Source organism: Branchiostoma floridae, chromosome 13 (genome assembly GCF_000003815.2).
Source record: "Branchiostoma floridae strain S238N-H82 chromosome 13, Bfl_VNyyK, whole genome shotgun sequence".
NCBI classification, from domain to species: Eukaryota; Metazoa; Chordata; class Leptocardii; order Amphioxiformes; family Branchiostomatidae; genus Branchiostoma; species Branchiostoma floridae.
This window is the reverse complement of record NC_049991.1, coordinates 16,967,516-16,981,333: the sequence shown is the minus strand read 5'-3', so window position 1 is coordinate 16,981,333 and position 13,818 is coordinate 16,967,516. Positions and strand designations below refer to the sequence as shown.

General features: G+C 40.5%; 2 protein-coding genes across 2 annotated transcripts in view; both read left to right on the top strand.

The window, feature by feature from the left end:
• The window catches only part of LOC118429174 (guanine nucleotide-binding protein G(o) subunit alpha-like), a 19,395-nt gene extending 6,526 nt beyond the window's left edge, over positions 1–12,869 (top strand). Inside the window, exons 3-9 of the mRNA XM_035839619.1 lie at positions 1,326–1,418; positions 2,641–2,801; positions 9,588–9,716; positions 10,266–10,395; positions 10,701–10,772; positions 11,197–11,284; positions 11,912–12,869. Coding sequence (XP_035695512.1) covers positions 1,326–1,418; positions 2,641–2,801; positions 9,588–9,716; positions 10,266–10,395; positions 10,701–10,772; positions 11,197–11,284; positions 11,912–12,102 — 864 coding nt within the window. The 3' untranslated portion in view covers positions 12,103–12,869. The remainder of the gene's footprint in view (positions 1–1,325; positions 1,419–2,640; positions 2,802–9,587; positions 9,717–10,265; positions 10,396–10,700; positions 10,773–11,196; positions 11,285–11,911) is intronic.
• On the top strand, positions 2,975–9,047 carry LOC118429173. The gene is made up of 2 exons (XM_035839618.1): positions 2,975–3,655; positions 4,249–9,047. The coding sequence occupies exons 1-2, from the start codon at positions 3,337–3,339 to the stop codon at positions 8,022–8,024; spliced, it is 4,095 nt and encodes a 1,364-aa protein (XP_035695511.1). The 5' UTR covers positions 2,975–3,336; the 3' UTR covers positions 8,025–9,047.
• Positions 12,870–13,818: the final 949 nt, after the last annotated feature.

Genomic DNA, 13,818 nt, shown 5'->3' with positions numbered 1-13,818 from the left:
TGCTTATATATATATTAGCTTCCTGCTTACATGTACTGATGTAGGTAGTTTTGTCCTGACAGAGAATCAACCAATCCAAGCTTAGACAATTTTACTTAAGTCTCTATCGGACTGACTATGCTGGCTATAGTATTATACTCTTTTTTATACTATAGGAGAAAAATTTGCCAGGGGAGTTTTGCTATCACTAGTATCAGCTTAGGAGTTGGTTGGCGGGGGAAACATGAACCTTAGTGTGGACTGATAGAGTCCTCTGGCCATTTTCCAGATTTTTTTTGGCGAATTCTAAGTTGTGTAATACAACATGTATTTGACTTTGAGGTTCTCAAAATCTGACCTTTTTTAATACATGTATCCAGTACTAAGAAGGATGTGAGGAAGAGGCAAGCAATATTTCTTTTAAATAAATGGCATCTAGCTTAGTTTGCAATCATTCAGTTCTACACCACAGCCCTTGACATGAAGGAATGTTGGGCCCTTATTGATTGCCTTGAAAGTCAAATGTTTGAAGTGTTGCAATAGCATACCCTGTGTGCAGTTTCGCATGAGTATAGATTTCAAGTGTACAGTCTGTACTTCAATGTGAAAGGAAGTCACACTTCACTGAATTGAGATGGGTTTATATCTTTAGAAAGGTGTATCCTTTACACATGAATTACATATGGTAAATACTGAAACAAATGCCATGATAGTTCTGTGAAAAGTGTGATATTATCATTTTTATTAGGTGTGAAAATTTGAATTTCCACAGTAATTTACCATCAATCGCACACACCATGATTCAAAACTTGACAGATGGCCAATTATATTATTAATTTGTTCCATCCTTCTTCTAATCCCAGCATTTTCATTGCTCTATTGAGCAAGACAAATTAAACTGTTACTGTGCCAGTCTCTGCATAATATTCAACAGTTCCTTAGTGATTGCTTAAGCCAGTTTGTATGGTAATCATAGAGGAAAGTGGGATAATCTGTCAATGTCAACTACAAGTGCATCAATGGCAGTTTCAAGCCCAGGCCCTTTGTATAGAACAGAAAAATGTAGAATGCACCATTCTAACTTCATATTCTCTAAAACTTGGCATGGTAGAAGGTGGATACCCCCAGACAATGTAGAAAGTGTTCCTTGTGTCAAATGTATACGATATCTGTTTAAACACCCCCATTGCCGTATTGTCACTCAGGTCAATTTGAGCTAACACCTTGTAATCGGAACTACCTGATAATCGGAAAAATTGCACTGGAAAATGAGCTTTCAAAATAAGCGGCTTCTACTGTAAATACAATACCAACACGTGTATGTGATGTTTCTCTGTTTTCCCCAGCCTACTCTAATGGACAACTTGCTGAGTACCATGAAGTTTGTGCTGAGTGGCATGGGGCTGCTACGGATCAACCTGTCCAACCCAAACAACAAGGTACTGTGTACTTATGACAAAATTTAAACAAACATACACACAACTATAGTTCGTAGCTTGAGAAGCTTTCGAGACGCACCCTGTCTCAGTATCAACCCGATGACTATCTCATCTTGGAGTTTCATTGTCATGTAAGGCCACACCAATTTAATTTCTTGGTTCACGGATTTTTTCATAAAAAATATGGAGCGAGAGGGCGAAATAAAAATAAAAATAAAAATTGTAAAATGGTTGGGGTAAAGGTAAGGGCTAATCCAAAACATAAAGAATAAAAAGCTTTCAGCTTGAAAAAAGTAAAAAAGACTATTACTGTACAGTAACAGCACCTGTTCGTTGAAAATTACAAAAGTGGTGTCAGTTTTTATGTTTGCTACACCAGAAAGCTGGCGAATGGTTTCATTTATGGTGAAAATTTGCTTAGTGGTAATTTTTATGTTTATTTTTTTTTTCCAAAAAATAGGAGCGAGCGAATCCGTGAACCAAGAAATTAAATTGGTGTGGCCTAACGGCTGATCATGATAGACGTTGTCACGTGACAAGACACAGTCATAAACAGGCCTGAGATAGTGGCACCTCCTGTCCCCTTTTAAGGTGCTTTGTTGTTTGTAGATCTAGATAGGCTCCCTCACACCCCTTGCAAACCAGTCAATCCAGGGATCCTGATCAAGTACCTTGTCCCAGTCTATTTTATGCTGTTCCTAGCTGACATGTTCCACCACAGGCAAAAACTGTACTGTGTTGTTCTTACAAGAGAAACATGCCACTGGGTCACACAGGCAGAATGTAGCTGCTGACAGAGGAAAACAAACAACTCCCACTTTCAATAACACACAGCAATGGCAGTTCCTAAAAAAAATGCTACTGGAAACAAGTTTTAAGTTTTAACTCTTGTTGCTGATTCATGAGAACCTCAGCGTGTTGCATATGTCTAAGTTATCTAGTCAACATGTAAAATCTAGATAATATATTTGTAAAAAGGTATTGCTCAGACTTTTGTAATTGCACTGTGAGCTAGCCTTACTAGTTATACAGTATAATGGAGTCATAACGATATTTAGTAGATGAGAAAATAAAATACAGACTTGATCATTGGCCACCTAGCAGCTTCCTATAAGTATAGTATTGCAACAATATGACTTTTCAAAGAATTTATGATTGCATGAGTTATCTTTTATTTTGTTCAGTCCAGTGTGAAGAAATGTCCACCTCTCTCTCCTCACAGATCCATGCGCAGACAGTACTGTCCTCCAGACGAGGGTTTGGAGAGGACCTGATCATGTTCCCTTTTGTAACCCACGCCCTGAGGTGTCTGTGGAGTGACCAGGGAGTCAGGCTGGCTGTGGCCAGGGGCTACGAGTATGAGCTCAACGACTCAGCGCTGTAGTAAGTACATTTGTAGCAACTTGAAAAGTGCTGTCTCCAGGACCCATCCTTCCGTCCCGGGACAGAAATTTGCTTGTTGGGACGGGAAAAAATTGCATTCATTCTGTCCAAAAAATCTGACCTTCATGACACAAAATTGATGATCATGTATGTTCTGAGGCTTAAAATAGGGGTGGCGCATGACCCATGAAACCCGTTACGGGGCCTCAAAACGCTGAAAATGCACCGAAATTAGAGTCTTCAAAAACATATATATCTCACCAAAAATGCTTGGAATTTAATACCAGCAGCTGGAGAAAGTTCTTGTCCGTCTATTTGACCAAGTTTTATTCAAATATCGCCGTCTATAAGCGAGGAATTGACCATCGGGTGACGCGGGATTTCGCGGCGGCGCGCGCTCCCTCCCGCCGCCGCGCTAAAACTGCACAGCACTCGGTGACGCAAAGCACCGATTTCGCTACGTCACATACACAACAGCTAAAAAAGCTAGCATTCAATTTGTAGCCAAGACTACCAGCTTCAAAACGAGGCAAAAATGAAATCTGTACGACTTTCCAGTCAAAAAATATTCACCTTCAAAATCTTAAAATTGATTTTTCTCAGGATATTACCCCGCAAAAAAATTTTTCATTTTTATATTTTTGAAAAATTGAGAAGATTAGCTTTTCTTTCATACCAAATTCGCATATATTCGAGCGCGTGCGGCCGGCGAAATATGGGGCTACTTTCAGTACTAACCGACGCGAGTTTTGGGGAAGACAAGATGGCGGCGAAGCCTGACGCCGAGCCTGACCCGATCGTGAAACCGTCGACATCCGGCCTTGAGACACCCGATTCGGTGGATGAAATGCCAGGTAAATAATTTTTACAGGTTCTTGTGGAATTTTAAGCAGTTTTAGCGTGCTTTATTCCAATAAATTATCGGAAAAATGTGCGTAGTAAAGTTGTTCACCATTGGATTCTTTGTTAGAAAATGTATCTGATTTTTTTTTTGCGTTTATCGTTTCATTTTCCGTTCATTAGCTTGAACCATGTGTACATATTTTTGTAGTAGACCTAGCTTGAATTTGTGATTGAACACTTTTGATGCAAAATACGTTTTTTTGATGCCGTAAAGTTGAAGTTTTTAACGGTTTATGCCGAGCCAGTGAGGGGGAGGGGGGCGGTTCATATGATCTGCATACGTACTAATAACTTGTAACTTATGCTCCCAGCTGCTCTTATTGTGTTGTTGACTTGTTCCTTCATTATTTGTTCATATAGTTCATAATACATATTTTTTGTTACAATATTTTCATATTCATAGGCTAGTTTATTAATTTTGATAAATATATAATTAGTAACTACTAATATTTCTAGTAATAATAATTAGAAACTATTATATGTTGCAACAAATGTAAACTGTTGGAAATATTGTTTGATGTAGTTTTTGCACTCTTTTTGGCAGAAAACATCAGCAATGTCAAGAAGAAAAACAGAGATCCATCCATGGTGGGAGTTGACTGTGAAACTGCTGGGATCACACTGGAAGTGTTGCAGAAGGGATGGAAAAGCTCGGAACAAAGAAGTAAAGGCCTCACGGAAATGATGGTCGCTGAAATCGAGTACTATCGCCAAAGGTACATCAAGCTGTATACCTATAAAGACGTCAGAGAGTGGCTTTCAAGACTTCTAGGCCCAGAAGCCTATGAAGGTGTGGGGGACAGCACCTTTCAGTCACACATCAGAGGCTTTTGGACAAGGGCTAAGAAGTTAAAGAGCGACAGAAAGGTGAAAGGTAATGAAGAAAAACTTCAAGAAATGCGAACCAAAAAGTACCAACCACCTGGACACAGACCAGAACGCGCAGAGCCACAGCCATCATCTTCCGGAACATCAGCAATGTTGCAGTCAGCAAAACGTCAAAAACAATGTCTGGAAAAGGAACTCAAAGAAAAGGACAAGGAAGTGAAGCAGCTGGTGCTTGAAAAGTTTGCAGTGGAGAAAGAGGTACAGAAAATGAAAAGAAAAAGAGAAAAGGAGGACAGTCAGCTGGCAAAAAAGAAGCGTGTATTGCTTGACCAAGAAGCAAAAATGAAAAAGAAAGCGTCAAAACTCAACCTGAAAAGCTGGAAGGACAGAGTGAAGAGGAGAGATCTGAAAAGTATGCAGTCCCAAGAAGAAATTGCACACCTTGTCGAGAAGTGTTCCAACCTACAAACCAAAGTAGAGAAACTGACAAAACAAAGAGAAAGCCAGCGAGTCAGGCTCCAGTACTACAAAAAGAAGAAGGCCAAGATGCAGGAAGAACTGACAGTACTTAAAAAGAATGATAAAGCTAGGGACAAAGAAATGTCGGCGCTTATTGCTCAGGTTGAGGACTTGACAACACAGCTCGAAGATGGAGAAAAGAGCATAGATCTTCGCGAGGGACCACATAAGAACAGCCCATTTAAGGACGAGGTCAGACTGACCTACATGAAGCTACTGTCCTTTAATGTCAGTTCTCGCATTGTGACGCCTGTTGTGCATGCTGTCCTTACAACTCTTGTAGGATTCAACACTCAATTGGAAGATCTTCCTGGGCATACATTCTCACAGCTGATAAGAGAAGAAAAAAACATTGTGTCAACCATACATGCCACTGAGAACCTGGAAAACGCAAACCTTGCTACCCTCCACAGTGATGGAACAAGCAGAGACGGGAAAAAGGTGGTTGGATTTCAGGCCAACACAGCAAAACTGCGCACAGAAACGCTTGGAGTGCCACAGGTGCCAAGCGGAGAGTCGGCAGACCAACTCGATGCCTTCAAGTTCATTCTTGACAAGATGGCCAGCCTCACCAGTACACCAGAAAACAAAGTCCAAAAGTCCAAGGAGCTGCTGGCAAAGTTCAAGAACACAATGGCTGATGGCGCTTCCAGCCAAAAGATGTTCAATCGGCTTGTTGAGGCTTACAGAGCAGAAGTGCTGCCCGATGTCATTCAGAACTGGAGTGAGCTGGATGGGCCAACTAAAGAAAAGATGGCCACAATGAATCATATGTATTGTAATCTGCATGCCCTCATAGGGTTTGCGACATATGCAGACGAGGCCCTCCACAAACTTGAAGGTGTATGGCGGAAGTTAAAGGGGTCACCACTGGGTGTGGAGAGTCTGAAAGAGTTTCAGGACAAGGACGGCAACTACAGCTGGTCACATGCCGACTCTGCAACTCAAAGGCTCATACGCACAGCATGTGAAGCTTTCTGCCCCAATGGCAACCAACAGGCAGGCCGGATACTGGAGTTCCAGTTATACCTAAATGTCAGGCACCAAATGAAGCGGGACACTCGTATGCATTCGTTTGTTGCCAACCGTTTCAACATCCTGTTCGAATGTGCCGCAGGTGTTTACTACCACAGTAGTCACCTGCGGACCATGTTTGAGGAAGGGTACGTGAAAGCAGCAAACAAGCTGCTACGTGCAGTGTTGGCAGACCTGACCTGTGAACCTCTCCTGGCAGGTTGCAGAGCCTTGGGTATCATCTACGTCCACATCACAGAGCCGTACTGGAGGCTGGTCGAGAGAGTTGATGTCCACATTCTCGACCTCACCAAGTCCCTCCAAGCAGTACTGGTCCTGTTCGAGCAGTGGTCCAGAGATGCTACACCCCTTCTTCAGCCTGACCTGCCACCAATCTTCTCAACACCTACAGGCCCACTCACACCAATTCAAGATGAAATCTTCACAAGTTTGTATGCCGAAACAAGCGAAGAAATGGCATACCTCACAAAACAAGCACTGGAACTCATGATGTCCAATATCAGTGTGGTGATCAAGAGGCGGTTCAAAGACCAAACAGCTCTTGCCAACAGCGATGATCCGACTCTCAGGGCACAGACTGCTGATATGAATAAATCTAACAGAAGAGGGGAAAATGATTTCGGATATTGGGCCTACCTTCAGAAGGACAAACCGTCACTGGGTGGGATGGCGGCGGAAGGACAGCTTATGTTTAAGTTTAACTGCACTGCTGCCTGGCTCGATGCACTGGTCACAGAAGACCCAGTGAAGTACAAAGCTATTCTTCGGCAGGCCAGGAGGCAGAGGGCCGAGTGGCACAAGGCATACAAAGACCGAACGGGAGCCCTGCGGGAGAGACAGGAAGTGAAGCTGAGGGACAGTGCAGAACAACATGAAGCAAAACTCAGAAAGAACGAAGAAGCACTACAAGCACAAAGAAACCTGCTCCAGAAGCATGGTGGTCCTGTATCAGCTAAGACAACTTGCAGTGAATTCTTGAAACACATAGAATCACTTCCAGACAGGACACAGAACAACATCCTGAGGAAACAGATACAATACAGCAAGGCCATGAATGCAGAGTTGGCAAAATCACACAAGCAACTCTTCGTGTTGTCATCAAACGGCCACCCACATGACACTCCACAACTCAGGGCAAACCTTCAAGCCATAGTCTCTTCCCAAGGTTTCATCCCTGACACAGACCCTGGAACAGAACCACCTCCACAACGCCCTGCTGCACCTACATTCAGCAAGGAAGATGCAGAAGATGAGATTGACAGGATAAAGGCACAGTTTACTGCTAAGGTTGTACAAGTTCCAGATGTACGGGAGACTGTAAATGCTGCAGAGAAGAGAAATGACAAGGAGAATGAAACAGCAGGCCTGTCTGATGAGAGGGAAGAAGAAAGAGAGAGTGATGGAGAAGAGAGTGGAGAAGAGGAAGGAGACAGTGATGGGGAAGAGGAAAGAGAGAGTGATGGAGAAGAGAGTGGAGAAGAGGAAGGAGACAGTGATGGAGAAGAGAGTGAGGAAGTGGAGAGTGATGATGATGAGAGTGAGAAAGAAGTCTCTGAACATCCAATTGCTGTGGGAAGTATTGTTGTTGTTGCGTATGAAGACGATTGGGCAGTGGGGGAAGTCACTAAGCTGGAGAACTCTGAGTTTTCTGTCAGTTTTATGACTCGGACGAGAAAGGAACTAGGCGTCCACGTCTTCTACTGGCCAGATCGTCCAACAACTTACCCAGTGGAAAGAAAGTTTATCCTGACGACCCTAACAGCAGATCGGCTTAAGCTTAAGGATGTATCGAACACCAGGAAAGCACTGATAAGAATAGAGGGATGGGAGGACATTCAGATGGAGTACACCTGTTACTACAACAGGTATTTCGCCAGACGACAACCCCGGGCAGCGAAACGACAGGCAGCAAAACCACGAGCAAAAAAGTCATCCTGAAAGACAGAAAGAGACATTGTTAGTATTCCTGATGATGATGTAACTTAAAACTGCAGAAAGTTCTCTTGCAATGTTCCAAGACTAAGGTCATATGATATAGTGACTATTTGCATTTTATTTTTAATTTTTTTTTCATTATGTCCGTCCGAAGTGAAGTTGAAGTTTAATCCAATGCTGTCTCAGGACTTCAGAATGACAGATACAATGTATAAGGCTGGAAATACAGCCTTTATAAATATGTTAGGTATTGTATATCAAAACAGCATGCTAGGAGTAGGACATCATGGAGATGACACAATTGTGACTTGGAAGGAGAACATCATCTGGAAAAGAAAAAGACTTGAGTGAGAACATGTTTGGTACTGTTTGATAGATATTTTCTGAGCATAACAAAGAAGGGCTCTTGAAGGATTCTTACAAAGTGTTCATCATATTCTGTAAACTTGTTTAGGGAACTATGTTTTGGTTTTCAAAACTAATAGGTGATAACACTGTTTCGTATATTAAGGTTATGTACGATTGCGAAATGATAAAATGTGATAAAACTCATATTTCTTGATGAGATACATCAATTTTAATAGCATATTTGGATTCAGCACGTGTCAAAACCCCTTAGGAGTAAAAGATGTTCAGATTAATGAAGGTAGTAATGAAATATTGTAGTTTCGCATATTTAATGAGCTGACTTAGAAATTATTGCAGCCGAAATCTCGTTAAAGGTCATAAAATCATATTTCTTGATGAGATATATCAAATTTGATTGCATAGTTGGATTCAGCAGGTGCCAAAACCCCCAGGATACCAATTCTGATTGAATTGATGAAAGCATATGAGAAATACAGTAAGTTTGCATATTTAATGAGGGGACTTAGAAATTTTCGCGATGACCTTGATTGGCGTACGGGTTTGAAATGTCAATATTTGCTATAGTTTAGGATTGCGTAACTCAGGAAATAATGATGCAAGGTGGCTGTTTTTTGTACAATGTTTAATATGACCACAATAAAGTCATGTAAAGGTGAATTGATGCCTGTGTGATGTCCTGTTCTTGAGATATAACAGTATGAAATATGATAAAAATGGCATATCTAAGAAATCCGTAAAATCCGAGGCCCAAAATTGAAACTTAAATTTCCAATATCTCAGCCATACAACATCCAATTCACTTCAAACAAAGACCATTCTGTTCCTTTCAGTGAGCTTTATCTGGTTAACTAAATTGTGACTGGCATACAACAACTTTAATTTTTTGTCCAACACCCCTACTTAAAATGACAGATTTAACATAGCAACTTAACAAGATGAGCTCCCAAACAATGTGCATGATGGAAAACAAATCTAAAGCTGGAGACTGCCCTGATCTTGAACCTCATCCTTTTATGTCATAGCTTTGGAATGACATGTAAGTTCGAAGGATCTCTGAAACAGTATGAAAAGAATTTTTGTTCAGCCAGGCATTGTTACAATTCTATTCTACCGAATGGACAATTTTTGGGTATGAGAAAGTTCCCATTCAACTTACTAGTATTGAAACTGTCTGAATTTTCCTGTTGTTATTTCCAGCTTGTTTGAGAACATGGACAGGATCTGCCATGAGAAGTTCCAGCCCAATTCAGAAGACGTGATACGGGCCCGAGTCAGAACTACAGGCATCCTGGAGACGGAGTTTGCCATCAGTGGGATCATGTTTAGGTAATGTCTTCACCATTCTTTTCGTTTTTTATAGCTAGAGTCAATGTTTTATGATAAGTTTTACAAGCTAGCACCAAATGGCGACTTAGCCCTGCTTATTGTAAGCTCCTCATAATTTAGCCCCTGGCCGCAAAGAGATCTAGTAGTCGGCCCACCCGATATCAATAACAACTGAGAAACCACACTTATTTTCTATCCTGTAGTGACAAGTCTCTATTGTGTACTGTAAGACATTGCTTGTCAAAATGTTTGCATCATCCTCTATTCATATGACACATTAATGGATTCAAAGACACAAATATTACATTGATTTATGTCTCCTTTATTTATATAGTCTAAACACACTGACTATAGCATGACACTCCGAAATGTTGAAACGCACAGTGAATTGTTGCTATTTTCCGCTTGGTCACCATTGGTCACCATTGCATTACCGCATCCTTCAAAAAGATGTTAAGAGAAGAGGCAAAAATAATATTAGTGTCTGGTTTGTCATGCCACATGTTAACCAATAACATGAAATATTGTACATTGTATTTGTATGTGCAGGATGTTTGATGTTGGTGGTCAGAGGTCAGAGAGAAGGAAGTGGATCCAGTGCTTTGATGATGTCAAAGCTATCCTGTTTGTCACAGCATTAAGTGGTTATGACATGACGTTATTGGAGGATTCCAATGTGGTAAGGATTTTTTTATACCTAATAGTTTTGTATTACTATAATACCATCATCATTATCTTGGAATGCAGCAATGCTATTTTAGTGGCTATACGTATGTCATACTGTAATTAAAATACTGGCATAATCATGATGAATTTGAATGCTATATATTCAATGTACCCATGAAAGAAAATAATTTGTAATTGGTAAATGTTTTATATATATATATTTCTCATTATGAATATGAGAAGGGTACTTTCTTCCAAATGAATGGAGTTTGGAATATCTTGTACTTCTAATGAGCTTAAGTCTGTTTGGCTTTGCAGAATCGACTAGAAGAAAGTTTGAGACTTTTCAGCTCAATTTGCAACAACCTCTTCTTCAAAGACACCTCCATGGTAAGTGAGCATTGAATTCTTTATAGAAAGAAAACTATAGGACATTCAATTTACATTATAAATAAAAAAGCCCCAGAAAATGACATGACATGTTACCCCCTAACCTGAATATGCTGCATTATATGTATTTTTGTAAAGTGCACATACTGTAAAACACACACATACAAAGACAAACAGGCAGACACACAGACAGACAAAAAAACTTGTGTTGAAGTCGTTTAACTGAAAATGGACATAGGGGCTTTGTTATTGATTTCATGTTGTTCAGTGTATTATAAGCAGCTACTGCAGCACTATTTGCCTACAGAGCTTGTGTGTTATGCCAAAGGGCTGTTATACTGGCTGTATCCATACAGATAGCATTGCCAAAAGGGAAGTGTTTTGTTAGAAGACTATGACGGATTTCTTTGCTTTCTCTCCCCAGATTTTGTTCATGAACAAAGTGGACTTGTTCCAGGAGAAGATTCTTAACTCAGGAAGACACCTCAGATATTACTTCCCTTCTTATACAGGTAATGTTATTTGTCAAATAGATTAAAAAAGGGAAAGCGGTGTCTATCATCATATTCTTGAAAGAAACTGATGTCAGCAATGCCTGGTAGTGCTAGAAATATGTAAACATGTAAATATTCAATACAATAAGCTAGATGGTGATTTTTAACCACAGTGGTTGGCAAGCAGTCACTATGGAGGATGGTACTCAGGCTATACCTGACTTATGTTAGAAGGTAAAAGACAGTGCAAAGAGAGGGATGGGTTCTGGCTTCCAATACTGTGTCCAAGACGCAGTCTATAGATAACAGACCACTGCCCACAGCCTGAAAAAAAGGCTATAAAACTACCTTGACCTTTCTATGACATCATTCAATTTCTGCTTTTCTCTAACCACTTACAAGTCACTATGGCCTCCTTCGGTCAATATTGACCATGGTAAAATCCTAATGATATCAGCCCTGCAGCGTCAACTGGCTAAACAGTCCTATACGAGAATGACAGTCTCTGCCACATAGAGCACATCTGTAAGCTGACTCAGGTCTGTTGCAGCATTCTTTTCACAGGATCCGTTTTTCTTCTGCCATGCGCATCAGTCTGGTTTCTCCTGTTCATGATTTACATGTTTATGATTTATTTGTATACAGGTTCAGATTGTGATGTGGACTCCGCTGCTCGTTACATCCAGCACATGTTCCAGGGCTGCAACAAGAACCCCTCCAAGGTCATCTACCCGCACTTCACCACGGCAACCGACACCTCCAACATCCAGGTGGTGTTCCAGGTCGTCATGGATACCATCATCAGGGAGAACCTGGAGGCCGCCTCGCTCTTGTAGCAGGAAAGGGACAGTGATCTGGAAACAGTTTAGTTCAGATGGACTGATGAGCTAAGCTCCACTGGTCTTGAGAGCGAAGATGGACACTATCTACAGTAATCACAGGTTCATTGTACCTGGAAAATCTTCCTACCGGTAGCTCTTTTTTACAAGTACAGTGAACAGTGGACCACAGCTAAATGTCTGATCCTAAGGACTGCAGCCCTCTCCTTTAGCATGCATGTTTTTCAAGCAACAACAGCTTCAAACTCCTCCATCCTCTTGGTACAGAGGCAGAGTTGCTAACAAATGGACTGTGTACTCTATGCAGGAAATTCTTGCTCATGCTTTTTGATCCAGCTGAACAATTGGAGCTTTCAGTGAAAAAGGTTGGACCACTTCTCAGTGACGTGCCCTGCACCCCTATGGGTGAAATGGAACTTGCCATGTTACAGCTGTGTCCTCTCAGCAGAAGCTCTATTTGGACCATACCACTACAAGAAAATGGGCGGGATGGCAATCTTTTTTTTTTCAGAATTCCTTTCCTGAAAGATAGACAAATACAATGTATATGATACAGAAATTGAAGGTTTCTAGAGTGTTTCCCATCATATCTGCTAATCATGTGTCTTTTGGACTAATTCAAATGATGACCAAAGCAAAACAAAATTGTTACTACAGCAAATGACATATAAACACTAAACTCCTTTACTTTGGTATACAAAGCTATTTCATAACCTTTGTAACTTGTGAAATGGCATCTTTTCTACTTGCAGATACGGAAACAAGGAAACAGGTACCCTTTGTAAGAACTTTCTGGAAGTTTTCGCTTACAATGTGGAAATTCTGTCTTACTATATTTCTAGACCACTGCTTTAAGATCTGACTAAAAGTTGTATGTATATAGAATTTTAAGTGTTAAAAATTTTACCATTCCATTAATACAAACTGCATTACTGTTACGTAACATCATTAGAACACTTGTTACCTAGTTTATGAAAGCTCTCCAATCTGACAGTATGTTTTGGAGCTGTGTGTGCTACCCATGAAGAAAGGCAGCTTGTTTTGTAAATATGAAATATTTATCTTTCAAAATGAGATGTTGGAAAAATTTATGTACATAATTGATAAGTGAAAATGTAGAGATATGCTACGTATTGCAGTTTGTTAATCCAAACTAGATAAAGTACAGATCATAGTGTATTTTATTACAACAAATGTTTTTGTTTTTAACTTATGTGATTACTTTAGATTTTATGCTTTTAGTTAATTTACAGAAGCAGAGAATAGTTTTGTTCAATGTATACAAAATTGCTATACATGTAGTACTATGCATATTCCATACCTGTACCAGGGGAGATCAATAAGTTCTCGGCCTCGCCCAAAAATAATAATAACAACTCAAATTTAAAGGCAGAAACCGAGTAACGCCTGCAAAGTAATGATCACAATGATTTGAATTTTGGTACACATTCATAAGAGACTTCATACTTGACATCTAGGCTACGAAATCTAGTTGTGGGGCCGCGTGGCACAATCGGCAGCACGTTTGACTCAGGTCCTGAGTTCAAACCCCGCCGTGTCACCGATCTTGTGCCCTTGAGAAAGGCACTTTACACGACTTTCCTATAAAGGCTACAAAAGTCTTCAGCAAATTGAGGTTGGTAGCCTCAAAAACGAAAAAAAAAAAATCTGAGTTGTCGTTATTTCTTCTGGGTGAGGCCGAGGACTTATTGA